Below are 27,276 nucleotides of genomic sequence, written 5' to 3' on the forward strand. Positions count from 1 at the left end.
GGGGTGGAAGGGTGGCAGGGAGCCCCTCTTGGGGACTGTGGTTTCTGGGAGGGCTGTTGTGTTTGCATCACCTTTAACTTATATGTTTCTGTCTATGGCTGTATAGATTGTAAATATCTGCTTGTATATTGTGCTAAGCTGTAAATCTAAAGCTTAACTCCTTAACTTCCAGCTCGGCTGAGTCTAGTCTGGGTGGTTTCATAAGAGTGGGGGGGAGTGGGTAACACCCAAACCATCTCAAGAAGAATGGGTTATGGGCATAGAGAGAAACAGTCACAGAGCATGGAGAAACCTTGGACGTGGCTGGGCAAGAGCCTGCATGAGGACATATGGGAAAGGAGGGAGCACAGCTGCTGGGACACAATGGTGGCACACAGCAGTGCCCTCTGGTAACAGCTCGGTAAACACAAGGCTCTGAGGGGTGCAGATGTGTCTGCACGCACACACGCTCTCTGGCTGAAGAGCTCTGCTGCAGTATGCTTCTCCCCATGCCTCCTCCATGCCAGATGCAATGTCTGGAAGTTCAGGGATGTAGTCTGATAGCTGTGTCTGGCTCAGCAGGGAGGGAAGCTATGGCACTGTGCTCCATATGCACAAGGTTGTGGAGAATTGGCAACTGGGAGCCAAATTATGCTGGTCTGAGGGGTTGTGCTGCTGTTCCCTATGCATACAGCACGTTAGCTAAAGATTGCACCTAGAACCCAAACAAGTGACCCATTGTAGCAGGAACAAAACCTGGAACTGAGCATGGTGAGTCCTCAGCAGCAAGGAGGAAGAGAGCTATCTCTGAAAGATTTCAGTCACAGAATCACAGAATTAACCAGGTTGGAAAGCACCTTCCAGATCATTGAGCCCAACCTAACACCTTCTAATTAACTAAACCATGGCACCAAGTGCCTCATCCAGTCTCCTTTTAGACACCTCCAGGGATGGTGACTCCAGCTCCTTCCCGGGCAGCCCATTCCAATGCCAATCACTCTTGCTGGGAAGAACTTCTTCCTCACATCCAGCCTGAGCTTGCACTGGCACAGCTTGAGGCTGTGTCCTCCTGTTCTGTCACTGGATGCCTGGGAGAAGAGACCAACCCCACCTGGCTCAAACATCCCCTCAAGTAGTTGAAGAGAGCAATAACGTCTCTCCTGAGCCTCCTCTTCTCCAGGCTGAACACCTTAAGCTCCCTCAGCCTCTCCTCATAGGGCTGTGCTCAGCCCCCTCACCAGCCTTGTTGAAAGGCTGCTCATTTACGCTGCCTGCTGCTCTGTCCTCCCTCTGTCAGGAGGAGCATTGGCCACATGGCGATGGAAGACCCTATATAATGCTTCTGTTGTAGAAACAAACCTGTCACCTGAGCTGGAAGGCTGAGCAAAAACCATCTCCTTTGCTTGAAAGCTGCCAAAGCTTCACCTGAAGCAGCAACAGTGCAAAGCTTACCATAGCCCAGAAATAGTTTGCCATCTTGTGCCGGTTTTGAAGTACTGCCCAAACAAACAAATCTCTCCAAGGATTGTTGCTTTTCTGGTTCATATCCAAGGGCCCAGGTAATCGCCTTGTGGTGGTTTTGTCCTGAAATATGGTTTGTAGAAATTAAAACCTGCTTTGCAGTCTCACCCTGTGCCAATGACGTGATCTAAGCTGCTCTGGGGCTTGCTGACTACCTCATATCCATGTGATTTTCCCCCCTTTTCTGTAGGACTGATTAATTAGTTCATTCTGCACTGAATCAAAGGTCCCTTGTGTCTGCAGCAGAACTCAGTATGCGTGAGAACATTCTGGATGAAGCTGTGACTCCATTGAAATCAATGGTAAAGCTCTCATTGGCTTTATTGAGGCCAGAGTTTCACTGCTGGTGTGTAATATCATACGAGGCAAACCTGTGATTAGCTAATCTGGGCTTGCCTTTGGTTCTACTGGATGCTGCTCAGCCACCACAGAGGAGATAGCTTCAGAGAAAAGGGGAACAAAAGGCATTTTATGTCTACCGAAATAAATCTTAGCCAGGCCCTGTTCAGAACAAGAATAGAGTACATCAGTAACCTCTTTTTAGTCATTGCTTGGAGAAACCTTTCCCTCCCTGTGAGTATTTCAAGTAGAATACTTAGTGCTTGATAAAAAAAAAAACACCTCTGCAGAGGAAGTGTGACAACTTAGGTCAAGTTTGGAGTTTTAAGTTTGCTTTAAAACTTTAACTACTGTGTTAATGAGAAGCAGTGGATTTGAGATTGTTTGGGGTTTTTTTTTGAAAGCCCAAATTTTGTGAGGGTGCCTCTTGAAAATCAATTAAACAACAGGATTCTGGTCAAATTTGTTTCAATAGCATTTGTGGGGTTAGATTTTGTTGGTGGTGGTTTGATTTGGTTTGGTGGTTTTTTGGGTTGGTTGTGGTTTGTTTTTCACTTCATTTTGTAGTGAGCTGTTTTAAATCAGCTGCATGGCATTGGAAATCTTGCAGGAGACAAAGATATCCCAAAAGCCTCAGCAAGATACAAAAAGCTGGGGAAGGACTTTTTAGGATATCAGGCAGTGACAGGACTAGGGGGAATGGAGTGAAGCTGGAGGTGGGGAGAGTCAGACTGGATGTGAGGGGGAAGTTCTTCACCATGAGAGTGGTGAGAGCCTGGAATGGGTTGCCCAGGGAGGTGGTTGAGGCCCCATTCCTGGAGGTGTTTAAGGCCAGGCTGGATGAAGTTCTGGCCATTATGATTTAGGGTAGGGTGTCCCTGCCCCTGGCAGGGGGGTTGGAACTAGATGATCCTTGTGGTCCCTCCAGCCCTGACTGGTTCTATGATTCTAAGCCTTTGCAAACTACTTCCTGGCTTGACACAGGACACACAATTTAGCAGCAGTGACAGTGGTATCCCAGTAGAGCAATGCTCTTTCTCTTGGCTGTGGTAAAGGGATTGAGCCACTGGTGGCAGCCAAGGGAAGAAGCTTTTCAAGGCAAAAAGCTTGCAGGCAGTGTGAGCCGATACCTGTATTGGTCCTTCCTTACAGCGCTTGGCTTTTAGCTCACTCCCTGACCAATCCCACAAAGGGATTTTGGGGGCAACCTTTTTTATCTCTGCAAAATGTGTAAGTCTGGAGTCTGCTTAATGATATCAAAGATAGAGCCACAAATTGTCCTTGTAAACAAAGAAATCTTGACTAGATTTAAACTTAGCTTTTACTTCTGATTAGTTTAACCAAGCTTTAGCAAAGCAAAAGGGATTGAAGCTTCAGTGACAATTTATGTTTTACTTTATTTTGTAGATTAAATAAGTTTAAGCTTCAGTTTGAAACTAAAACTTAACAAACACCAGGTGGTTTACTTCTTTGTCTAATCATCCAATCTTGGTGACATCTCTCTATACTACTTTGCCTTAAATTCATCCAAAATTACTTCCAATGCTTTACGAAAAATATTTGGTGCTGCTGAGTTTCAATGTTCAAAGCACTGTCAAAATGCAAAAATGATGAGGTCTCTACAGCACAGTTGTGGACAGTGCATCATAGACTCCTACATGTGTTGGCCAGGGTCACTTCACCCAATCATTCTCATTTCTTTATGTCACTCAATAACAAGCCTGTGATGATCTGAAGGCAGATGTCAAGCACTGCACGTCATTGAATGTCCAATCCTGCACAGTTGCAATTTGGGAATCATTTTACATGCAAGGTTATTTTTCAGACCTGGTATTTCAAATGGCCATTGCCTGCTTGTCATTCTCCTGGAAAATACTGTCTGTCAAATACTTCTGCTTGAAGTTCTGTATGAGAAATGCAAACTGCTATTTTTTATGTCTAATTCCTCCTAGTAAGAGAGTCCAAGGATGATAGAGGGACAGGAGCACTGCCTTATGAGGATAGGCTGAGAGATCTGGGACTGGTTAGTTCAGAGAGGAGAAAACTAAGAGGGGATCTAATAAATGTCTCTAAATATCTGAGGGCTGGGGGTCAGGAAGGAAGGAACAGGAACAGCCTTTGCTCGCTTGTGCCCTGGCATAGGACAAGGGGCAGTGCATGGAAATCACAGCACAGGTAGTTCCATCTCAATATGAGGAAGAACTTCTTTACTGTAAGGGTGACAGAGCACTGGAACAGGCTGCCCAGGTTGTGGAGTCTCCTTCTCTGGAAACTTTCAAGACCTGTCTGGATGTGTCCCTGTGAGAACTGCACTAGTTTATATCATAGAATCAGTCAGGATTGGAAGGGACCACAAGGATTACCTAGTTCAAACTCCCGTGCTATGGGCAGGGACACCTCACACTAGATCAGGCTGTCTGGAGCCTCATCTAGCCTGACCTTAAACACCTCCAGGGATGAGGTTTCTGCCACCTTCCTGGGCAACCCATTCTAGGGTCTCGCCACCCTCATGTTGAAAAACTTCTTCCTAACATCCAGTCTGAATGTACCCATTTTTAGCTTTGCTCCATTCCCCCCAGTCCTATCACTACCTGACAGCCTAAGAAGTCCCTCCCCAGTTTTCTAGTCCTGCTCTGGCAGGACAGTTGAACTTGAAGATGTCCAGAGGTCCCTTCCAACTCCTGGCATCCTGTGATGTATCTGTCTCTTTGTTTTCCCTATACATCTTTCACTGAATCTTAGCTTTACATATCAGGCTCATAAGATCAACCAGCTGTTCTCCACTTGCAAGGTGCTGGAGTGAGGAACAGTCTGTGGAAGTTGCACTAGCAGTGTGTGAGTTAGAGGAGGCTCTATCTTAGCACTAGTTCAAGGTACAGTAAAACCTGGTGTAAAGCTTCATGTGCAGAGAGGCAGAAAGAGGAAACACAACCTGGCTATCTTAGAAATTCTTTTTTTTCATCCTTTTTAATCTTGAAATTAAAAAAATTTAGCTGTAATAATAATGAGCTGAAAAAAAAAGGAAAGGGAAACTGAAGTGATTGTTTCTTGCCACTTTCTTTCCCTGTCCTACCCCTAAATAATAGACCTAGGTACAATTTTTCAGTTCTCAACTAGAAAGGAGCAGGAATGTGATGGGAAGTTGTGACTCACAGATTTCTTCTCGCCTCCATGCACGAGGTCTTGATAGAAACATTTGCATGCATCATGGAGAAAATCCTTGAGCACTCTGGAGACCTCAGTGAGAGTGAAGAGTGGGCAGATCTCCTCCTTCTGCTGCTGCTGACCTGCTAAGGTCAACTTGCTCTCTTCACGTGTCTTCAGTAGGAGTTCATAGAGGAGGCACTTCTGAGAAATGGAGCAGTAAAGTGTCTGCAGACGGCTGTATGTCAGAAACTCAGCTATGTTGGCCCCATTGTCCACAAATAACTTGACAAATTCTGGTTTGTCGTTGACCAGAGCATCCATCATCACTTCCTCCAGGTCACAGGACTAGATTGATGAAGGGGATAAAGAGAAAAAAAGAAGTTTTTAGAAGTAATCGTGGGTGGATAAGGAGGGAGATAAGATGTGTTATGAGGACACATGTGTCTTACCTTCCACCGGGTCAACAGGGGATAGAAGGAGACTGAGAGGGAGACTACCTGAGGGGTGGTTGTGGCCAGGAGGAGGTTGCTCTCTTCTCTCAGGTGGCCAGCGCCAGAACGAGAGGACACAGCCTCAGGCTGTGCCAGGGGAAATTTAGGCTCGAGGTGAGGAGAAAGTTTTTCACTGAGAGAGTCATTGGACACTGGAATGGGCTGCCCGGGGAGGTGGTGGAGTCGCCGTCCCTGGGGCTGTTCAAGGCAAGATTGGACGTGGCACTTGGTGCCATGGTCTAGCCTTGAGAATTGTGGTAAAGGGTTGGACTTGATGATCTATGAGGTCTCTTCTAACCTTGGTGATACTGTGACACTGTGAATTCTCTTTGCTCCTCTGCCACAGAATGTTAAATCACCCCCAAGAGCATGCTGTAGGAATTGTGGGGGTGTTAGCACTGCACTGGGCAGTTACACAGCAGGTGAAAGTAGCAATACTCTTTTTACTGTCTTCCAATAGTCGTATTTGTGTGCTGCTTTTGCTTTGGAAGCAAACATTTATTTCCTTTAGAGGTCTGTACAGAAGGCAGGGAAAAGATCCTTGCTTCTGAAGAACCCAAGAAACAGACTGTGGCCCTGAATTATTCCTCCACCTTTAGCCATTACCATACAGGGATCAGAAAGCCCAAGCAGGCACTCTACTACTGCCCAGCCTGTCAGTACAGACAGTCTTACAAGCTGAAGCCTTTTTCCAGGAGGTTTCAGTGCCCTGTACACATTGGATCATACACCCACTGTCCTCTGAGACAGTGAAACCTTGTACCTTCCACTCCACGTCACCGCTGAATATTTCACTTTTAGCTATGTCCACTCTGTTCCAGGCCACTGCCAGCTTCAGTTCATCCAGATATTCCTGGGCCTCCTGACTGTGACTTTTACAGGCTGCCAAAACCAGGAAATGTGAAGAAACTCAGTACTTGACACTTGTGAATTTGCATTCAATATGACATTGGTGTTTTGAAGCCAAATGCCAGCACAAGGGGCAATGGGTGGAAGCTGAGGCATAGAAAGTTCTGTGGAAACATGAGGAGGATTTTTTTTTGATGTGAGAGTGACAGAACATTGGAGCAGGCTGCCCAGGGGGGTTGTGGAGTCCCTCTCTGGAGATATTCAAAACCTGCCTGGATGTGTTTCTGTGTGATCTGGTTATAGGTGCTCCTGCTCTGGCAGGGAGGTTGGACTGGATGAGCTTTCAAGGTCACTTCCAGCCCCTAAGCTGTGATTCTGTCCTTCAGTTATCACAGATCTGTGGGTGGCTTAGCCAGGAACCCTTCTCAGCATTTTCCCCACTAATTTAAAATATGTTAAGATTTAATAATTTTTTTCCTAGCTGAACTCTCCATTAAAACAGTAAGTTCAAATGGCTCTAGGATTTTGAGAGAGAATTTGGCCTGCAGAAAGGGAAGGACAGGACTGGATGTTGGTTTAGTCTTACTTCAATTAGCACATTAGGATTAGAATGTTTGAGTGGGTTAGCCTATGTTAGAACAAACTGAAATGGGTGCACAGTAGCTGTCTTTCAGGAGACAGAGTGAAAACTTCTCATAGGAGAAAGGGATTGTTTCTGAAACTAAGGCAGTTCAGGTCTGCCTGCATTATGAGAGTTTGGGGGTTTGGTTTTTGGTGCTCTTTTTAAATGGCTCATCATTGGAACAACTGCTCCAGTATGTTTCAGTTCTTCTGTACTGCTAAGAGAAGCAAGCAGTGAAATAAAGGAATGCTACACAATAGCATGAGATTGAAAAGCAAACACTAGTTTAAAGCAAGGTTACAAGATCTATGGTAACAGCCACAGTTAACTTATTGGTAAGCAAACAGGAGAGCTCTAGCTCAGAACTGCAGTCTGATCCAACAGCCAGCTGAACTTGCTCTGGCCAGGAATGCAGTACACTTACTAAAGAAGTCAAATAAGGCAAGGATTACACTGTGCTGTGTTTATTGTTCTTACCTTTTACCAAAGCTTTTAAAATGACTGTGTCTAGTTCTTCTGAACCATCTTGCTCAAAGTTGTGCAGAGTTATAAGATGTTGGTGTGAAACAATGTTCTGGATCTATGGGTTGAGGTGAAACAAAAATGGCTTTACACATTGTGGTACTGCTGTATGTTAATGTTCAAGAGCCCAGCTAAGAGCAGCCATACAGTATTGCCCCTAAAATATGGTATGATTGTAAAGCTGAGGTTTGGCAGGAAGACAAACATTAATTTCCCCCACACAAATAAGCTCTAAGACAAGGAGGCAGCTACTGCCTTTATCAAAAGCACTTAGCAAGGTATGAAGACCAGAACTTGGATGTTCTGAGAACCAGAGCAGTGCTTTAATTAAAAGTTCCTTCCTCAACCTGCGTTCTGTTTGACTCCTTAGTCCTGCTGTGGGCAGCATGGTGCTGACTTTGTTGTACTTTTTCCTGCTTTGGCATTTAACTCTTGCTCTCAGAGTTGTTGTCTAAATCTTGAGTGAAAGAGATCAAATTGATATGCACTGTACTTGTCTCTTTTCTTCTGCCATTGTCTTTATTCTTTCTTGGAGTACAGTTGCACCAAGTCTGTAAGCACCTGCCACTATTCTAGATGCCTTTCCCCCCTTTTGTGTCAGTGATCTGGCAAGGTTTTCCTTATGGAATGAATATGTGGAACTTTTAAAGCCAAGGATTACAACAGGAACTGCAAAACAGAAGTAGTAGGTCAAGTTGAGTGGATTTGGTTTATCTCAGATGCACACAGGGCTCTTCAGTTTTCACATACAGACAATCACAGTGTTTTTTTGTTTCTTAAACACTTAAACATAGCAGTTTAAGCCCAACAAGTGTGCCTTGAGACAGAGTGAGGAAAATTGTGGCTCTGTTTGGTCTTTCTGTTTTAAATGCACACAGAACTGACAATGGATATTTCTAAACACCCTTCATTCTTTTTTTTAACTTATTCATGCATAGGTTTCTATTTAACAGCTCATGAATTAGATCTCTTCTGTCACAGCTGCACAAGCTCTGCAGCTGTGGAGTATAAATACTGCTTCATCTCCTCCAGAAGGACTGTGAGGTTCCTGGGTGCTGGCTGTTACTTGAGGAAGGACAGAGCCCTAAGTGTTCATCTGAGTCGCTGGGACTAAGTAGTTTGCATGATTACTAAGCACTTGATTTTTACTGTTAAAGGGGTATTCTATGGCACTGGTGTCAGAGCACTGGAGCACACAAAACTTCTGGGCAGCAAACCTTTAATGCATGGACTACCCAAGCCAGAAATGTTAGGGGAGAGCTTGCAAGCGTGGTGCATGTAGTTATCAAACACAGGAGCTCACTGTTGCTGTCCAATGGAGAATGTCCTTCCACAAGAAGCTTTCTGCAGGGAACTTCTCCTTAAATTGCTTTTCAACAGCTTCTGGCCTGATAAGCTGTGGGTCATTCATGAATGCTGCTAAGATGTCAGCTGTACCTCCAGACCCTGCTAAGATAAGCCAGGGAGCAGAGTTCTCCAAAGCACTGCACATTCTCTGTAAAGTAAAAAAGTGCATTTTTAGAATTCATATATGGAAAGAAAACATTGTTCCAAAGAAGGAGTTCTTGCTAACTAGGAATAAATCTATACCTTGCTATGGAGTCAGTCCAAAGTCCTCTAAGTATCTTAAAGGGCCCTGCAAGAAAGCTGGGGAGGGACTTTTTAGGATATCAGGTAGCGAGTGATAAGACTAAGGAGAATGGAACAAAGCTAGAAATAGGTAGATTCAGACTGGATGTTAGGAAGTTCTTCACCATGAGGGTGGTGAGACCCTGGAACAGGTTGCTCAGGCAGGTGGTGGAAGCCCCATCCCTGGAGGTGTTTAAGGGCAGGCTGGATGAGGCTCTAGACAGCCTGATCTAGGGTAGGGTGTCCCTGCCCATGGCAGGGGGGTCAGAACTAGATGATCCTTATGGTCCCTTCCAACCCTGACTGATTCTGTGATTCTAAGATGGATTTTTTTCTAATCCTGCAGCAAGTCATCCATGTATAGGACCCTGTCTGTACTTTCCATAACACATCTGAGTAGCCAAGCAACCTGATTTGGACAAGCAATGCATACAACAACTTCTTTGTTCATCACTCTTTTTTTGCCTCCCTGCTGTTTGTGTTTCAGCATAGTCCAGTGCAAGAGAAGCACTACACAGGAAAAGCTCTGCTGGCTACTAAACCTTACATTCTGAAAATCAGGGGTTTGCCTGTGGGAATACAACACTGAACCACAGGGGAAAAATCACCAAAGCACAGAAACTACAGGAGTTAAAGGCTGATAATTCTATTACTTGTGTAATTAGAATGAGCCAGGTTGTTGAGAGAGGAAAGCAGAGGCCATGGCACTATAGCTACAACACTGACTGTTTGCTGCCAATATATTTCTTGCTCTGAAGTTATACAAGAAGGTAATGAGACACTAAAACTCTAACTATTGGTTCACTTGTTGCATAGGGAGGGTTTGTAACAGCTGCTGCAGTCCTTAGTGTGTAACATCCAAACTGTATTTAAGAAATGGACACTTCAATCATGATCAAATCTTTCTTCCCAGTACATATCAATTTAGAGCAACTCCACCCAGTCACTTTTGGTCTCCAAGTCACTTTATTCTCTAATGGTTTGAGACAGGACTTACAGGTTGTGATATGTGATTTTCCAACATCCAAGATACAGAAAGTGCTGCCACATTTCCAGTAGGAAAGATCAAGAGGTTTAAACAGTGAGATTTCTAATAGCAGTGTGTGTTTTAGTCCAGCTGACAAAGGTAAGGGTGTTCAGCAGTAGGAAGAGGAGGAATGTTTTGAAGCTGTGGCAAAGTAGGGTTAGACTGGAGCTTAGGAAGAAGTTCTTCAGTACAAGCATGGTGAGACTCTGGAATAGGCTGCCCAGAGAGGTTGTGGGTGCTCCCACTCTGGGTGAGGTTCAAGGCGAAGTGGAATGAAGCCTTAGGCAGCCAAGTCTAGTTGAGAGGTGTCCCTGCCCTTGGTAGGGAGATTGCAGTGAATGATCTCTAAGGTCCCTTCCAGCCTAAGCCATTTGATGATATGACAGGATACAAGAACTGAAGCTAGAAAACATCACCAGAACAAAGTCATTATTCTGAAAGAAGTTACCAGCTTATGTGGCAGTATCATCACTTGGAAACTCTAAATTATGGTTAAATGTCTCTCTAAAGGTACTGCAGAATAATTCCTTTCTGAGGGAATGATTAAGACATGCCATGTGGATATCCAGGCTGTTACAAATCAGTTAATAAAATGCCAGTGAAAGTAAAAGAGGAATCAGACTATCTGCTAGGCCAGAGCTTCTACAAGCTGTAGAGCTGCTCAGAAAGAAGACAAAACTGATACGTGGCTGCTAGCAGACAGCTCTGCCTTCTGTCCTACAGTGCATTTTTGCTCAGTGGAACAAGGGCAGCATAGTTTTCAGTGCTGTATCTAGCAAACCTGCTCTTGTGCTTCTGAGCTCTCTGCCAGCTGTCTCAGCCTTGCTGGGCAGCACTGCATGATTCATCTTTTTCAGTGTGTGATGTCAAGCAATAGCACAGCATTGATGCTTCACCACATCTGGAGCTGGCTTCTCTGCTTTGCTTTTGGTTTTAGATTCCATCTTGCTGTGCAAGCTGGCAGTGGAAGCTTTAATGATCAGCTGCTGCCTATTCAAAAGGAAATATTTCTCCCAGACAAATACTGGCAAATTTAATATTAACAGAGCTCAGTTCTTAATGGTGTGTGGAAATGAACTTTGACTTCAGGTAAAGTGCCCATACATGTGTTTGTCATCCAGCCAAATTTGCCATTAATTACTTAGAAACAGTTAATTTCTTTTTGTGAAGTGGCAAAAAGCTTCTTACCTCAAGTGTGCTTGGTCCTCCATTTACCAGTAAGCATAGCACAGGGATCTCAATGCTACCAGTGCCTGTGGAATAGATGGGTTAATTTTAACAGCATCCACCAAATTTCACCATTGTGAATTTGTCACCCCTTGAAAATTGTTCTCCAGTTATGTGCTTTTTTGGTACCTACCAGAATGTAAGCCTGCAGAAGGCAGGCAACTGCAGAAGCAAGTGGCAAAGGAAGAGATTAACACTGTGACATAGCAGAGAGGGTCCTAGTCTAAGATTCAGGATGAAGATGCCTTTGCCTTAGATGTCTTGCATGATCTCTGGCTAGCAGGTCAGTGTGTTCTCAGCCACAAAATACAGATGTTGGCACTTCTCTGTGTCATACCAACGTCGACCTTTTAAGCTATTTACTTACTGCAAGGTGTTAAGGTAGTGGAGCTGCATTAGGGTACAAGATGAGATTGGTAGATTTTAAGAGCAGCAGGCACCATTATTTATGCTAAGATGCATTAGAAGTGAGAACAATCAGGTTGCACAGGCATTGAGCATGTGCCTCGTGTGTGCAGGGAGGTGTAGTGGAATCCAGAAGAAAAGCCTCTAGAGAAGAATTTAAGAATATAGAATCATAGAATAGTTTAGGCTGGAAAGGACCTTTAAGATGGTTGACCCCAGCAATTAACCTACAGCAACCAAGTACACTGCTAAACCACTTCCCTCAGCACCGTGTCTACACAGCTTTAAATCCCTCCATGGACAGTGACTCACCACTGTCCTGGGCAGCCTGTTCCAGGGCTTGATAACACTTTTGGGGAAGAAATTTTTCCTAACATCCAACCTGAACCTCCCCTGGCAGAACTTCAGGCTCAGGCTGTTTCCTCTCATTCTATTGCTTGTTATTTGGGAGAAGAGACCAAATAACACCTTGCACCAAACCTTTCAGAGAGTGGTTGGGAGTAAGAAGCCCTCCCTTTAGCCTTCTCTTCTCCAGGCTGATCAACTCCAGTTCCCTCAGCTGCTTCTCACAGGACTCCTTCTCTACAAGGAGGCTGATTGTGTAGACCAGCTAGGATAAGATGAGTCAGAGAGGAATTGATGGGAACCATGTACTCTTTATTACTCTGCTTAAACACCTTAAAATTTCATTCAGCACAGTCTAATGTGGTGATTATTAATAACATAATCTTATGCATTGAAATGAAATGATAGTGAGAGATTTTGTGTGTCATGGCAGCAGGGCAAGAAATGATGCAGGCATCCCTGTCCTTTGCCAGCTTCATACAGAAGCCTGCTTATTTCTAGATGGTTTATGCTGTAACTGCTGAACTCTCTAGCCCAAAGGTGCCTACAGATTGGCTTGAGAGAGTTCAGTCCAAAAGGCATCATCATGAGATGAATGCCACTTCCAGCTGAAAGAGGCATTTGATGGGAACAATTTTTGGATGCTTGCCTTTGTAGCTCACCCAGAGCAGTGTACGGATCTTGTGGGATGTGTTGTGGGATGACTGCAGAGATGACTGATGAGAGGCTCACCATAAGCCAGCAGTGCACTCATGCAGCCCAGAAGGCAGCTTGTATGTTGGGCTGCAGCAAGAGGAGTGTGGCCAATGGGGCAAGAAGGGAGATTCTGCTCCTTTACTCTGCTCTTGTGAGGCCTCACCTCAAATATTGCATTCAGTTCTGGTGTCCCCAGCATAAGAAGGACACAGAGATGTTGAAGTGAGTCCAGAGGAGGCCACAGATTATCCAAGGGCTGGAACACCTCTGCTATGAGGATAGGCTTAGGGAGCAGCCTGGAGAAAGGATGACTCCAGGGTGACCTTAGAGCTGCCTTCTAATACCTGAAGGGATCCTACAGGAATACTGGAGTGGGACTGCTCATAAGGGTGTCTAGAGACAGGACAAGAGGGAATGATTTGAAGCTGGGGAAGAGTAGGTTTATACTGGATCTTAGGAAGAAATTCTTCAGTATGAGGGTGGTGAAACTCTGGAACAGACTGCCTAGAGAGGCTGTGGATGTCCCCTCCCTGGGAGTCTTCAAGACCAGGTTGTACAAGGCCTTGAGCAGTTGAGTCCAGTTGAGATGTGTCCCTGCTCATGATTGGCAAGTTGGAGTAGATGATCTCTGAGGTCTCTTCCAACCTAAGCCATTCTGTGATTCTAAGGTAGAGGTAAGCTGTAGCCAGGACATGACTGGCAATTAACCTCACGTGTTTTAGTGACTGGCATAGCAATGCCATGCCTCTGTAAGGTGGTGCTTCAGACTGAAGGGTGATCCCTGCGACTACAGGCTCCTTAAGATATGTTGATGGCTTCAAGTATCCTTCATTTACAAGAGATTTAGAGAAAATCTAGCTGGGGGTGGGGGATATAAACACTTGCTGCTGGGAAGGATGGAAGTCCTTCACTGCAAAGCATATTCAGCATATCAAAAAATATCCTCTGAAAGACTTCTAGGTATCTTTTAAGACAGGGAAACTGTGACCTTACTGAAGGGTTTGACTTCACTCAAGTCACACAGCTTTGCTCAGCCTGAGTGTAAATGAGTCTAAATGAACACCACTGGGTTTGTTTATAGAAGATATGACTGAATTCAGTCTGTTCCAGCGAAACATTTGTCAGATGAATCAGCTTCTTTGAGACAGAAAACTGTTCCACTGAGATTTGTTTGGCCAGCTTTAGGCTGCAACCAAAAGGAAGCTGCTTCCTAATTCTCAGCACTGCAACCTCAGCCTACCACTGGCTATCTACCTGTGGTTTGTCCTCTCTCTGTTCTCAGATTCTTTGGGTGTGTTCATGCTCTCAGGCTCTGCAGATGAATATTCCTTTGACCCTGTGAGTGTGACTAGGTGAACTCTTCCTTCTGTTTCAGCACTGCAGGTACTGCAGAAACCAAAGGAAGGTAAAAGCAGTGGTATTAGCACTACAATGATAGCAGTAGGAGGCCTGGCCAGTACTCAGTTCTCATTATAAACAAAGGTCACATAGGTTTGGATGGTGGTTAGATGCTTTGTTGTTTGCCCAGGATAAGATTTAATCCTGAGATAAATATGGCTTAAAATATTTCAGAGGGCTTTGGAAGAAGTCTTTTCTTCCAATGTGGGAGCAATTCAAGACCCTATGTGCTAGAGGGGAAAAAAGTAGACAACAGTGCACATCCATCTCTGGTTAAGGCACTTCAGTCTTTTTTTCTGTTTGTTGTGTTTTAAGGCAATTTGAGCTATGCTTTGAAGATCAGCTTTGAGCTATGTTTAAGGAGATGAAATAAAAGCCAGGATCTCTTTTTGGTTCAAAGAGCAGCTTTTCCAGCTTCAGAAGTTGCCTTAGTTCTACTTCTTACATAATGACAAATATGCTTATTTGATCTTGCCTGTGTGGATGATTGTCCAGTTGGAGAACTGGACTTGGATTTGATAAAGCCAAAGGCCCACAAGCATCTCTCTCTGGAGTGACCAACCCCAGCGATTCATAAGCAGTGTGTGGACCTGGTGCTGAGGGATGTGGTCTAGTGTTGACCCTTCAGTGCTGGTTCAGAGGTTGGACTATGTGGTCTTTGAGGTCTCTTCCAGCCAGTCACACTCTGTGATTCTGTACTATGAGTGGTGTTCAAATTAGGATGCCTGTGCAGAGTCTACTTACCCCCATAGCCAGTACGCTGCTCTGAAATATACTTTTCCAGGGTGAGACGTAGCTTAGTGGTTCCATCTGTCTCATCTGGTGTTATATGATCCACCAAAATAAAATGGGAATGGCTGTGGTCCAGGGAATACAGTGGGCCTTGGATATTGTCATCTGATTGGTAGTGTACAAGACTTTCATTCTAGAGAGAAGGAGAGAGACATTGGTGTTCTCTGCAAAACACAGTCCGTGTTTTCAGGTGCTGCAAATTGCACCAGGGGAGGTTTAGGTTGGATGAAAGAATAAACTTGTATACTGAAAGGGTTCTCAAACACTGGAACAGGCTCCCCAGGCAAGTGGTTGAATCCTCATCCCTGGAGGTGTCAAAAATAGACAGACAGTGCTGAGGGAGATGGTTTAGCACCAGGCTTGGCAGAGTTAGAGAGTGATTGGATTTGATCTTAAAGGTCTTCTCCAACCGAAACAGTTCTGCAATTCCATCTCCTCCATTTTTGTCTTGCCTTGCACACCACCTCAAATAGACTCTTTGAAAAGGGTAGAGGAGGAGAATGTGTCCCAGATTTGACAGGGCTGAAAGCTGATATCCCTGAAGTTTCTCTCTTGGTCTGTGCAAAGTATAATGGCATCAGTCATCATCTCTGGAACATGGGCGTTCATTTAGAGGTTAAATGTTTGCTGGACAAATGGAGAGGGACCATGAGACCAGAAGATCATGGATGGAGCTGTAATATTGCAGAGTGCCAAACTCTCAGCTGGTATAAGCAAGGGCAAGCCTCTTAATTTTGTCCATATTTAGCCCAGCAGATAACTTAGCTTCTACGTGTCCATATCAATTTAAACATGGCTTGATTTAATCACCAGGGCTATGTGAGGCCTAATGACTGTTCTCAGCTTGGGAATTGCATTCTGTAAGAGTGACAGGCAGAAGGTGCAATATTATCTTTTGTTATGGGTGAGGAGGGTTATATCTTAATGAGTTTTTGCATAGAACAAATGCCTAGGTAAAACAAACCCCCCCTGTTACAGCCTTTTACTCTAAGGATTGGGTACATAGAGTCTCCCATAAGCATACCTTTCCAAGCTCCCCTTAGTTCCATGATAACACTTCCTTTCCCATTGTTGCCCATCCACTTCAATGTGTCATTCCTAGCTGCAAATACCTGCCTATTCTTCTTGTACTGTTGCAAGCAAGACAGATTAAAGCCACTGTTTAAAATCTGCAATTCCTTCTGTTATGCCTTTTTTCCAACTTCTGCAGCCTTGGAGTTGATGAACAAATCTCAGATTATCAGCTTGGCTGCTGTGTCTGTTCCAACATCGAATTTTCCTTCTACTAATTTAATGGACACAAGGGTTAAGGCTTTCTAGACAGAGTAGTGTAACTCTGCAGGTGACCCTGTCAATAAGGTACAGCAGAGGGATTTATGCTTTGGTTTTTAAAAGCCAGATCTTATGTAGAGCCTGTCTTAATCTCAGCTTTTGGTAGTATCCACTAGAAAGAGCAGGTGCCCAGTTGAAGCCTGGGTTAAGTTCTCCTTAGCTGATGTTGGAGGAGTGGACATATCATCAGGAACTCCTAGAAGCACTACTGATGCATAAACGCAGTGAGCAGCCCAGAAGACGAGCTGAATGCAGTGAGTAACTTGGAAGACCTTGAGAGCGAGGTGGGAAAGGCTGTGATCAGGTCTGTTCCTATGGCTTCTTGCCCTGTCAGCAGCTCTGGTAAAAGCAGGAACAGAGGCTGTTCCAAGAGAAAGGAAAAAACCCAACAGCAAACAGTAGATTTGCATATCATTAAACCCAGCAAGTGCCACAGATTTCCTTTACCTCCTTTTCTCTGTCTCTCATTTGCTGGGGAAAGCTTCTTGACACAACAAAATCACCTTCAAGGTTTGTTTGTACCTTGAGGGTACGCCTATATCCTGCTGCTGTGTGCTGTTAAGCCTGTTTGCCAAAGATCTGGCTTTTGATTAGGACTCAGAAGCACAACAACAAACTGAAAAGGCCCCCAGGGATTTTCCTATGTCTTCTCTGGAAATGTGGAAGGGATCTTTCAATGACGCTTGAAGCATACAAACAACATAGAGCAGCTGAGGGGGATCCACTGATTTCAGAGCTTGTTTTTTTCCTTGCTAGTGTGGACTGTTAGCTCTATTTTATACAACTGGCTGCTTGTGTTAGTGCCAAGCATAAAGAGAACTGGGTTTAGATCAAAATTCCTGTCTATAGTTTCTTTGCCTTAAAGTTACTGACTAAAATCCATAATGTCTTTGAGTGGAAGCCGCACCAGAAGATGTAGGGTCAGGAGTGCTCTACAAGAAATATTCCTTGAAGAAGATTTTGGGCTTGAGTTAAAGGGGAGAAAATGTAATGCAGTGGAAAAGACCAGTGCTCTTGCTTTGTAGCTGCTGGTTGGGAAAGATCCAGATACAGTTTGGTCACTTAGCCTGGGAGGGAGAGGAAATAGTTAGTTTGCATTTGCCAGAACAGCTTTCCACAATGAGACCCACAAATCTTTCTTCTGAGGTCCTTTGGGACCAGTTCAGCCATAAAAATAGGTTAAAGTTTTCCAGCTGAAGAGTCCCACCATACAGAGCAAAAACGATGGGAAAAGGGGATGCCCAAAACCACAAAACTGCTGATGTGGTTTGGGTGTCTCCCAGCTGTTATCTGGTACTGGCTGGCCAGAGAGAAGAACTAGGAGTGAGCTCAAAGGGCTGCAATGGTCATTTGTTTCTTAGCATCTGCAAGGCATTAAAATAGCCCAGAGGAACTGTCAGTCAGTGTCATCACACACCTACTTTGCTCTTATACTCTGCTTAGGACAGGCTGTATATTCACTGACAAGAAAGTCGTGCTATGTAAATCTTTCCTCCACCATCAGGTCAGTCCAGCGTCAACTTGTCTTGATGTTTTCAGCAGTTGTTTTGTTGGGTGAGGTTTTTCCTGTTGCTATTTGGAGGGTTGATTGTTTTGTTTTGTTTTTCCCCAAGAACTCTGATTGCTTTGACCTGAACTGTGAAGTCCCCAGAGCTCCCAATAACTATAGATGAAATCCTGCCTGACTAGCATTGTTGCTCTGGTGTGTTGAGCAAATTCCTGCATGTTAGACACCAATTCAGTGATGACTTAAAACTGGGTCTAGAAATATTTCTGGCTTGCGTTCCATGCGGGAAAATATCCTTTTTACAGTATTTCTGAAATAGCTCGGAGTAAATGCTGCTGCAGTAAGTGAGCAAGAGCAGAAAAAAAGATGTTAAAGGCATCTCCTGGTGAGGGATTTTTTTATCCCTTGCTGTTGCTCACGACTGAAGTGGCTGAGCCCATGTCTAATGCTGCCACCTGCTGGATACTCGCAGAATTGCTGCCGAGTACGCAAGTGCGTGGTTGCTAGAACGGTAGGGGTTGAGAGGGACCTCTCGAGGTCGACAAAGCAGGGTGATGGAATCATAGAACTGTTTTGATTGGAAGAATGTTTTAAGATGATCGAGTGCGACCTTCAACCCAAGACCACCACGGTCGTTAAACTATGTCCCCAAGTGCCACATTCACAGGTTTTTTGAATACCTCCAGGCACGGTGACTCTACCACCTCCCTGGGCAGCCTGTTCCAAACCCTGACCACTCCTGCAGCAAAGAAATTCTTTCTAACCTCCAACCTAAATCTCTCCGTGGCACAATTTCAGGCCACTTCCTCTCGTCCTGTCAGCTGATACTAAGGAGAAGAGACCAACCCACTGCTCAGAATCACACAGAATCACAAAACTTCTTAGATTGAAAATGACCTTCAAGATCATTGAGTCCAATCATTAGTTTCACACTGATAAGTCCTTGACTAAACCAAATCCCTCAGCACAACATCTCATCACTCATTCTGATCTCCTTTTAGGTAGCTGTAGAGAGCAACCTGCAGTGATCACTCAGGGCAGGAATCATTAGGGTCCAACAAATATTCTTACTCTGTATTTTTGTTTTCCCTCACACCACACTTTAAACCCCACTTCTAGTTCGACCTTGTTCTGCCTAGCACTTGAAAATGTTGTGAAGGTGCAGCTTACTTCTAAACAATCCTATTTCAGGAGTGGGATAAGAGAAAAATACCTTTGTGCTGTCCAGAATTTCTCTGTGCTGGATTTTTTGGAGTGAGGTTATTCCTATGGCAATCACTCTGGCTTTGGAGGAAGTGCTGGCCAGGGCATGATCTCGGATTGCTTGCACCAAGTGTCTGCTTATTCCCACCCGCAGAGCACTGGTGAGAATCCAAGCACCTGAAATTGGTTTGAAGAAACAGATTACTTCATTATAATTGAGCATGTTTGTCTGTCAGGTAAACATTGCTTGCAGCATTGCATTTCAGTGTGGCCAGCAGGCCTAGAGAGATTTTCCTTCCCCTCTAGCATGCCCTGGTGAGACCACACCTGGAATACTGTGTCCAGTTTTGGGCTGCCCAATTTGAGAGAAACAGGGATCTGCTGGAGAGACTCCAGTGGAGAGCTATGAGGATGATGAAGGCACTTGAACATCAAGTTGACCACTAACCTGTGTCACTAAGTATCACATCTAAACAACCTTTAACCACATTCAGGGCGTTAGGTTATGCTGACAAGGAATTGGAGTGTCCTAGGCAAACATCTAACCAGCTTTTTGCAAATATGGGACATAAAGGAGCTGGAGACTTGATGTTGTTCAGTCTAAAGTAGAGGATGCAGCTGGAGAGTATCTGTGTGGCACAAAGGCACCCAAGAGCTTTGGTACTAGGCTGTTTCATTACAAAAAGCAGAACTGTTACAACTCTGTCTGGACCAGTGAAGCTAAACCAAGAGCTTACTGTGAAATGCTTACAGCTAATTTCATGAAGCTACAGGGGAAAATGAAGTCCTCTTAAATGAAAGTCACTTCCATGCCTGATGCTAGGCATTGAATAATTTGGGTTTGGTTTTAAATGCTTTTCACTGCTCTTTGCCATTCATGTGAACAGCCAGGCAGAAAGAGAGCAAACTGATTTGTTTTGTGTTGGTCATTACCACAGTCTTGGTGTTTTAACCAAAGTCTAATCAAGGGATCTTTTACTGACAAAGTCTGCTCAGCTCTTAGATTTGAAGAAAACAAGTGAAAACTAAAAGCTCTTGTGACTGTATTTTTGACTGGCAGCTAAGAAGTGAGAATGGAGGAAAAAAAAGAATTCTTATTTCTGACCTGAATTCACCTTTGGCAAAGTCAAATTGCTCTGCTCTCCTGAGAATGACTTTGCAATAGCACTAAAGAGGGACAATGCATTTGGCCCCATCTTGTGCTGTCTTTCTGGTGTCATCTCTGAGGGAGTAAAGTCAAGTAATTTTATACTCAAGGAATGGTTGCCTAAAGGAAGTTGGTTTGAAATAACTTCTCTTTGCTCCTATCAGGAGAGACTAAGGGAGTTGGGACTGTTCAGTCTGGAGAGGAGAAGGCTCTGAGGTGACCTTATTGTGGCCTTTCAGTATCTTAAGGGGTCTACAAGAAAGCTGGGGAGGGACTTTTTAGGATGTCAGGTAGTGATAGGACTGAGGGAAATGAAACAAATCTATAAATGGATAGATTCAGGCTGGATGTTAGGAACTTCTTCACCATGAGGGTGGTGAGACCCTGGAACAGGTTGCCCAGGGATGTGGTGGAAGCCTTATCCCTGGAAGTGTTTAAGGCTAGGCTGGATGAGGCTCTAGACAGCCTGATCTAGTGTGAGGTGTTCCTGCTCATGGCAAGGAGATTGGAACTGGATCTTCCTTGTGGTCCCTTCCAACCTTGACTGATTCTATTTCTAATACAATAACTAACATTTTCCAAATCTATTTAAATACAACTTGTAGGCTGCATTCAGCAAAGCTCAGGACTTCCAAAAGCAATCATGTGAGCAGATCCACTGCCATTAAAAGAGCACTGGATGCTGGGTGTGAGAATCTAGTGGGAATATAAACTCCTTTAAAGCCTAAAGCACTAACCTGTGCTTTGAGCTGCCTTTATAAGTCCTTTTTTTAAGGTGTCCCGGAGCCAAGGCTTCATCTGGAAATTTTCTTCTTCCCCTACTAAAGAGACAACCAAATTGGGAGCAGGTAGCTTCCATTTGTTGAGCATCGCTTCAAATATAATTCCAGGATGAACAGCACTTGGGACCTTGATAAACTGCAACAAGCAAAACAGAGAACCACTGAATAAGGATGGGGTAGTAGGATACTTCTCACAGGTAGCTGGAGAGAGAACGAGGGGCAATGGCCTCAAGCTGATGCTGGGGAGGTTTAAATTGGATATTAGGAAAAAGTTTTCCACAGAGAGAGTGGTCAAGCACTGGAATGAGCTGCCCAGGGTGGTGGAGTCACTGCCCCTGGATGTGTTTAAGGGTCATTTGGATGTGGAGCTTAGGGCTATGGTTTAAGGTGAATGTTGTAGAGTTGGGTTCTAGGTTGAACTTGTTGATTGTGAGGGGCTTTTCCAACCTGGATGTTTCTGTGGTTCTGTGAGAGATGTCCTTGCCCATGGCAGTGAGATTTGAGTAGATGATGTCTAAGGTCCCTTCCAACCTAAGCCATTCTATGAAATCATTCTGTCCTTTAACGCTGCTATTCTTATTCAGCTGCTTTCAGTTCCAGGGCAGTTGGTAAAGCCAACAAATGTCTGAGTTGTTCCTTGGTTCTGCACTAGCCGAAGTATTTGCCTGATTTAATGCCTTTTTTGAGGATGTGTTACATGTTTCTGTTGCTGCTTCTTGTATGTATTTTGGCTTTGTACTTAAGGCTTAATGATGAAACAAAACTGTAAGGCAGATTTCTGATCCTGGGAGTTCTTCCTGCTCTAACACTAAGGTTAGGACTAGAAAGAGGTGAGTCTGTCTAGGTACATCCTCTGCATTTGACCAGGGGGGTGGTGGGAGCCCCATCCTTGGAGGTGTTTAAGGCCAGGATGGATGAGGCTCTAGCCAGCCTGATCTGGTGTGAGGCGTCCCTGCCCATGGTTGGAGGGAGGTTGGAAGTAGATGATCCTTGTGGCCCCTTCCAACCCTGACTGATTCTATGATGATATCATTTTAGCAGAACACAGAGAAAAAAAATAATAAGAGCTTAAAATGGCTCAAAAGTAAATTTAAAATATTTAAATCTATAGTGCTTAATCCTTGGCAGAAAAGTTTTAACAGGTAAGTGATGCAAAGTGAAGGAGGTTGGGCATGTGACTGTGGGTTTTCTGGGTTTTGGATCAATTGTACTTATAGAACCTTGATGCAAGTCAAGTGAATGCTTTCTGGATGTTACCAGGCTTCATTTTAAATCACTTTCATGTTCAGGAAGGTGTGAAACCTACTGGAGCACAATGTGGTGCCTCACACCGTGGCACCTTGACCCTCACTGTTACAATCTCTGTACTTAATGCTGAGAAGTACCAGCTGAACAACAGCAACAGTGTTAAGAGACTGCAATCTCCTCTGGGTTCTACCTTTCCACGTCTCTTCCCAGCAGCTGTGAAGTCTATTTCTCCTGTGCAATGTGGTAGTTCTCTTTTGAAAGCTTCCTCTTTGTCACTGCTGCAGAACTTGGCTTCCATTTCCAAGGTGATCACCAGTAGGTCACTAGGTCAAGGTGTTTACTGAGGTGACAGGAAAAAAAAGGAAAATAAGAGGCTGTTTAAACTGGAGACCTCCTCCCTCCCCACCCCAGATCCATTAATTTACACCCAGCTGATGTTTAATTAAATCATAGAGTTGTCAGGGTTGGAAGGGACCTCAAGGATCATCCAGTCCCAACCACCTTGCCATGGTCTTTTTCCAGCCCTAAATGATTCTATGACATTGCTTTTTCTCAGAACAAAAGCAATGGAATATCTCTCTCACAGAATTAACCAGGTTGGAAAAGACCTCTAGGATCATTGATGCTAACCTGTCACCTAACCTTCCTAATTAACTAAACCGTGGCACTAAGTGCCTCATCCAGCCTCATTTTAAGCACCTCTAGGGATGGTGAATCCACCACCCCCCTGGGCAGCCCATTACACAATGCCAATCACTCCTGCTGTGAAGAACTTTTTCCTAACATCCAGCCTGAACCTGCCCTGATGCAGCTTAAGGCTGTGTCTTCTTGTTCTGTCACTGGGTGCCTGAGAGAAGAGACCAACCCCACCTGGGCACAACCCCCTTTCAGGAGGCTTCTCTGGACACATTCGAGCACCTCAACATCTTTCTTAAATTGAGGGGCCCAGAACTGCCTTCAGCTGCATGTCTTTGTCAGGATCAGCCCTTTAGGAGATCCCTGTGACAGCAAGCCAGCAACGATAGCCAACCCTGCTTTAAACATTGGTTTCCTAGTCCAATATCTGCTGTGGGTTTACAAGTGGGTGATACCACCGCATCACTTGTGGCTCCATTAGGATGCTCCAGTAGAGGGAGCTAAGCCCCTCCAGTTGTTCCCTTGGGCTGAGAAGCCTTTTGGCAGCTTGGATCTTGGCTGTTTCCCCACTGCTGCCTCTGTGTTCTCTTCTGTCATCTGTGAAAATGTCGTTTGCAGCTGCCTTGCTCTCAGATAAGCCTCTGAAAAGTGGTTGTGAATGTTCTCCCGAATTGTTTTCTCCACAGTTATTCCACACCTCTGGATCTGTGCCCCAAAATTCAGTCGGAGATCACTGCTTTAAGGATGCTGTTCTCATTCTCCCTCCCATTCCTACTCACTAGGCACTTCTGGAGGTAGTTGTTTTTTCCTGGCCCCTAGGATATCAGACTAGTCTAGTTAAGAGTCTTAGCTAGAAGGCCAACTTTTGGACTACCAATAATAGTAGTAACAGCAAATCCCACAGTTTTGAGTCCACTTTTCCTCTGGAGATTCAGCTTTCATAGAATGGCTGAGGAATTTTAGTTCTTGGTGGTAATGAACAATCATGAGAGAGACAAAAATAGAGGAGCTGCAGAAACAGCAGCTTAGTCCACAAGCTTTTATAAGAGTGAGAAAGCAGCTGGTAAGAGGCACTGCCTCCCCTTTTTGTTTTTACCAAGCAGTTTCTGATCCATGACATTAGAGACTGAGAGCTCATTTGGGGCAAGTATTACTTTATCTTTCCATCCTTTTATACCACTCCTCCATCATCAAGAGGAGGCTCTGAATTGACCTTCTTGTGGCCTTCCAGTATCTGAAAGGGGCCTACAAAAAAGCTGGGGAGGGGCTTTCTGGGCTATCAGGGAGTGACAGGACTAAGGGGAATGGAACAAAGCAGGAGGTGGGGAGAGTCAGACTGGATGTGAGGGGGAAGTTGTTCATCATGAGAGCAGTGAGAGCCTGGAATGGGTTGCCCAGTGAGGTGGTTGAGGCTCCATCCCTGGAGGTGTTTAAGGCCAGGCTGGATGAGTCTCTGTCCAGCCTCATCTAGGGTAGGGTGTCCCTACCCATGGCAGGGGAGTTGGAACTAGATGATCCTTGTGGTCCCTTCCAACCCTGAATGATTCTATGGTGCTATAATTCTGTCATCCCTGCCAGCTGCTGTCTGTGATGGGATACAGAGCTAAGTGGAATTTGTTATGATCTCGTACAGCTGTTCCTGTGTTCATGTTCCAAGCCAAAAGCAGAGAAGTGGTACTGACAGAATGACAAAACAAGTCCAAAAATTACACAAGATTCTGAATGGTGTCCATGTAAGAACCTAGTGTAGCTCTATTTGGAGCTGAGCATCCACACTACTGAGATCCTGGACTGTTATGGATTGGTATTTCCTAAGTTTCTGCATGCAGCTTTCAGGAGCTTTGACAGGCAAAGCCAATGAGCAATGGCATGGAGCTTGCTTTTATCTTTGCTTGTTTGGCTTGGAGCTTTTTGTGATTGTTTGTTTGGGGTTTTGTTAAGTAGATACTCTGACAGTTTTTCCTGCTTTTATGTTTGTGTTTGACTTCCAAGGAATAAATACTGTGACTTTCAGTGTAACTGCAGTAGCATACAGGTGCAAATCTTCCATGGCAGTGCAAAGCTCCATGCAGTGGTGCTAATGGAGCAAGGTGGTATTTGAAGGAGTGAAGATGTTTTTAGAGGCTGCTTATTAAATACTAAATAAGTGGGGAAAAGAAAACCCAAACTAGGAGTTCCTTCTGTTATGTTGCAAAAGCATCAAAAATGAAAAAGGCTGCTGCATAAGATTTGCAGATGTGGTTCTTAAGGCCAAAGGCTGACCACACAGGATGCCTCAAGCACTGCAGGGGTCTGTTCATGTACCTCACATCACTTTCACCACCACTTTGTACTGCTGTGGAGCTTCTCTTCTTACTGATCAGTCAGCCCATTACAGACTGCATTTTGTCCCTAAGCTTTCCATAGATAGATTCAGAAGAGGCTTTACTTACCTCTGTTGTGTCACAGAATGACAGGGGCTGGAAGGGACCTCGAAAGCTCATCCAGTCCAACCCCCTTCTGGAGCAGGATCACCTATACCAGATCACACAGGAACACATCCAGGCAGGTCTTGAATATCTCCAGGGAGGGAGACTCCACAGCCCCCCTGAGTGAGTGTTCTGTCACCCTCACAGTGAAAAAATTCCTGATGTTTCCATGGAACTTCCTATGCCTCAACTTCTACCCACTGCCCCTTGTCCTGTCATTTGGCATCCTGTTTTTGAATAGTTTGTGGACACCTGATGTCCCCTACCAAGCAAAGCAAGCATGACTTAGCAAGCTATATGATACAGCTACAGCTTTTTTGTGTTTAATTCAGCCTTGTTCTTCATAGTTCCAGCTTTCAGATAAGTCTCTGGTGTTTTCAGGGGCTATTGCTTTGGGGCTTCAGGCTGTACCAGATTGCAAGTGTGTCAGGTCACAGTAATTGGGTGAAATCTTTGTCACCCGAGTCATGACATTCCACTGCCACCAGCTTAACTAGGGTCAGCTTCATTCACTGTAACATCACCAAGTGTTGCTGAATTGCAAGGCTCTGGAGTAAGTCCATCTCTTGGGAAAGACCAGGCAGAGAGCCAGAAAGAGGACCATGACCTTTTGGATGACAGGACAGGTAGAGAGCAAAGCAGAGATTGGATGAGAAACTAACCAGTGCTTCATCATTGTCTCTCTTTCCATACACTATTTCTGGTAAACTCATTAGAATATCCTAACTTTTTATTCTCTCATCTGAAGTTTTCCCCCTCCCTCCATTATCTGTGCATTAAATCTGATTAAAAGATTACTTAAAGACAAGCAATCAGAAAACACTGAAGGGATGGATGGGGGTGTGAAGCCACAGAACTCTTGCCTGCTCTAATGTGTGAATTCCTGTTTTGTATTTGTATGTGTATATCATATACAGCTGGTTTGCATTTGTATGTGTGTATCAAGCCATTTTACTTTAGCTCTGGTTCAGAGTTCAGACTTAAGCACAGCTTTTTCTATCTAGGCTGCTGCTGCATAGGTATGTTTGTAGGTCAGATTGTGTCCTAGATGTTTGCCTTGTCTATAAATACAAACATCCATGGAAAGAATGTGCCTCTAATGATCAGCAGGTTTGAGATCTAACCTAGAAAACTATTTCTCCCTAGCAAAGCAAGACAATTAAGAGGAAAAGACAATTGCCAGTCCCACCTACATCTGGAAATGTGAGTCAGTGTCATTCCCATTAGGGATGGCCTGATTAAATCATTCCAGGTGTCAGCCAGTCTCATGAATCATTATTTCTTCAACCTCGTAAATGGGAGCTGTTAAAACTGTACCATTGTACAGCTGGTGCTTGTGATGCTGGACCTTGCAGCTCCTAATGCTGTTCAGTGCTTGGGTGGTCCTGACTTCTTACCTGGGCACTCTGGATTTCTGGGGTATAGGAAACTGGCAGGGAGGTATAAATTCAGAGGGACAATTGTGGTAGCTATAGGGAAACACACCACAAGAGGAGATCTCTTCAGAGGTTCTTTCCTGAAGGATTTATCCCAGAAAATGATGAGATTAGAACTGCAGAGAAACATTTTGATACCTGTCTGCATACATTTCTGGTCTGTTCTCCCTCCTATCTCTTCTTCCTCACTTCTCCTTTCCCCAGCCTTCAATCTCCACCCTCCTTTCCCCCTACTTCTTCCTGTCTCTGACAGCTTTCCACAGCTCCTTTCAGCTACTGCTGCTGCTACTTAGCCCACTGTGAATGTGCAGCTCCTCTTCCATGTGTGGCAACAAATGACAGGTGGTTCACCTCCAGATGGGTGACAAGAATGTGGATTCATTTCATGCTTCCTTTAAATTTTAACTACCAGGTTTAGGCTGTGTCCATGGAAGGAAGAGAAGCCACATTTGAGCCTTTCAAACATCTCGTGTAACGAGATGGCTTGACCTCAGTTCTTGTCTTCAAGGGTGCTGGTATCATGAGAGT

General features: G+C 44.5%; 2 protein-coding genes across 2 annotated transcripts in view; one reads left to right on the forward strand and one right to left on the reverse strand.

Annotated features, from left to right (window-relative positions):
- The window catches only part of TRPM5 (transient receptor potential cation channel subfamily M member 5), a 48,946-nt gene extending 26,440 nt beyond the window's left edge, over positions 1-22,506 (reverse strand). Inside the window, exons 1-10 of the mRNA XM_064163185.1 lie at positions 22,399-22,506; positions 20,916-21,096; positions 19,042-19,208; positions 14,942-15,122; positions 11,315-11,379; positions 8,774-8,965; positions 7,426-7,528; positions 6,241-6,359; positions 4,993-5,331; positions 1,432-1,563 (exon numbers count right to left, since the gene is read on the reverse strand). Coding sequence (XP_064019255.1) covers positions 1,432-1,563; positions 4,993-5,331; positions 6,241-6,359; positions 7,426-7,528; positions 8,774-8,965; positions 11,315-11,379; positions 14,942-15,122; positions 19,042-19,208; positions 20,916-21,096; positions 22,399-22,506 — 1,587 coding nt within the window. The remainder of the gene's footprint in view (positions 1-1,431; positions 1,564-4,992; positions 5,332-6,240; positions 6,360-7,425; positions 7,529-8,773; positions 8,966-11,314; positions 11,380-14,941; positions 15,123-19,041; positions 19,209-20,915; positions 21,097-22,398) is intronic.
- The window catches only part of KCNQ1 (potassium voltage-gated channel subfamily Q member 1), a 434,341-nt gene that overhangs the window by 10,463 nt on the left and 396,602 nt on the right, over positions 1-27,276 (forward strand). The window lies entirely within an intron of this gene.

The sequence above is a fragment of the Pogoniulus pusillus genome, chromosome 24, assembly GCF_015220805.1.
Source record: "Pogoniulus pusillus isolate bPogPus1 chromosome 24, bPogPus1.pri, whole genome shotgun sequence".
Classification (NCBI taxonomy): Eukaryota; Metazoa; Chordata; class Aves; order Piciformes; family Lybiidae; genus Pogoniulus; species Pogoniulus pusillus.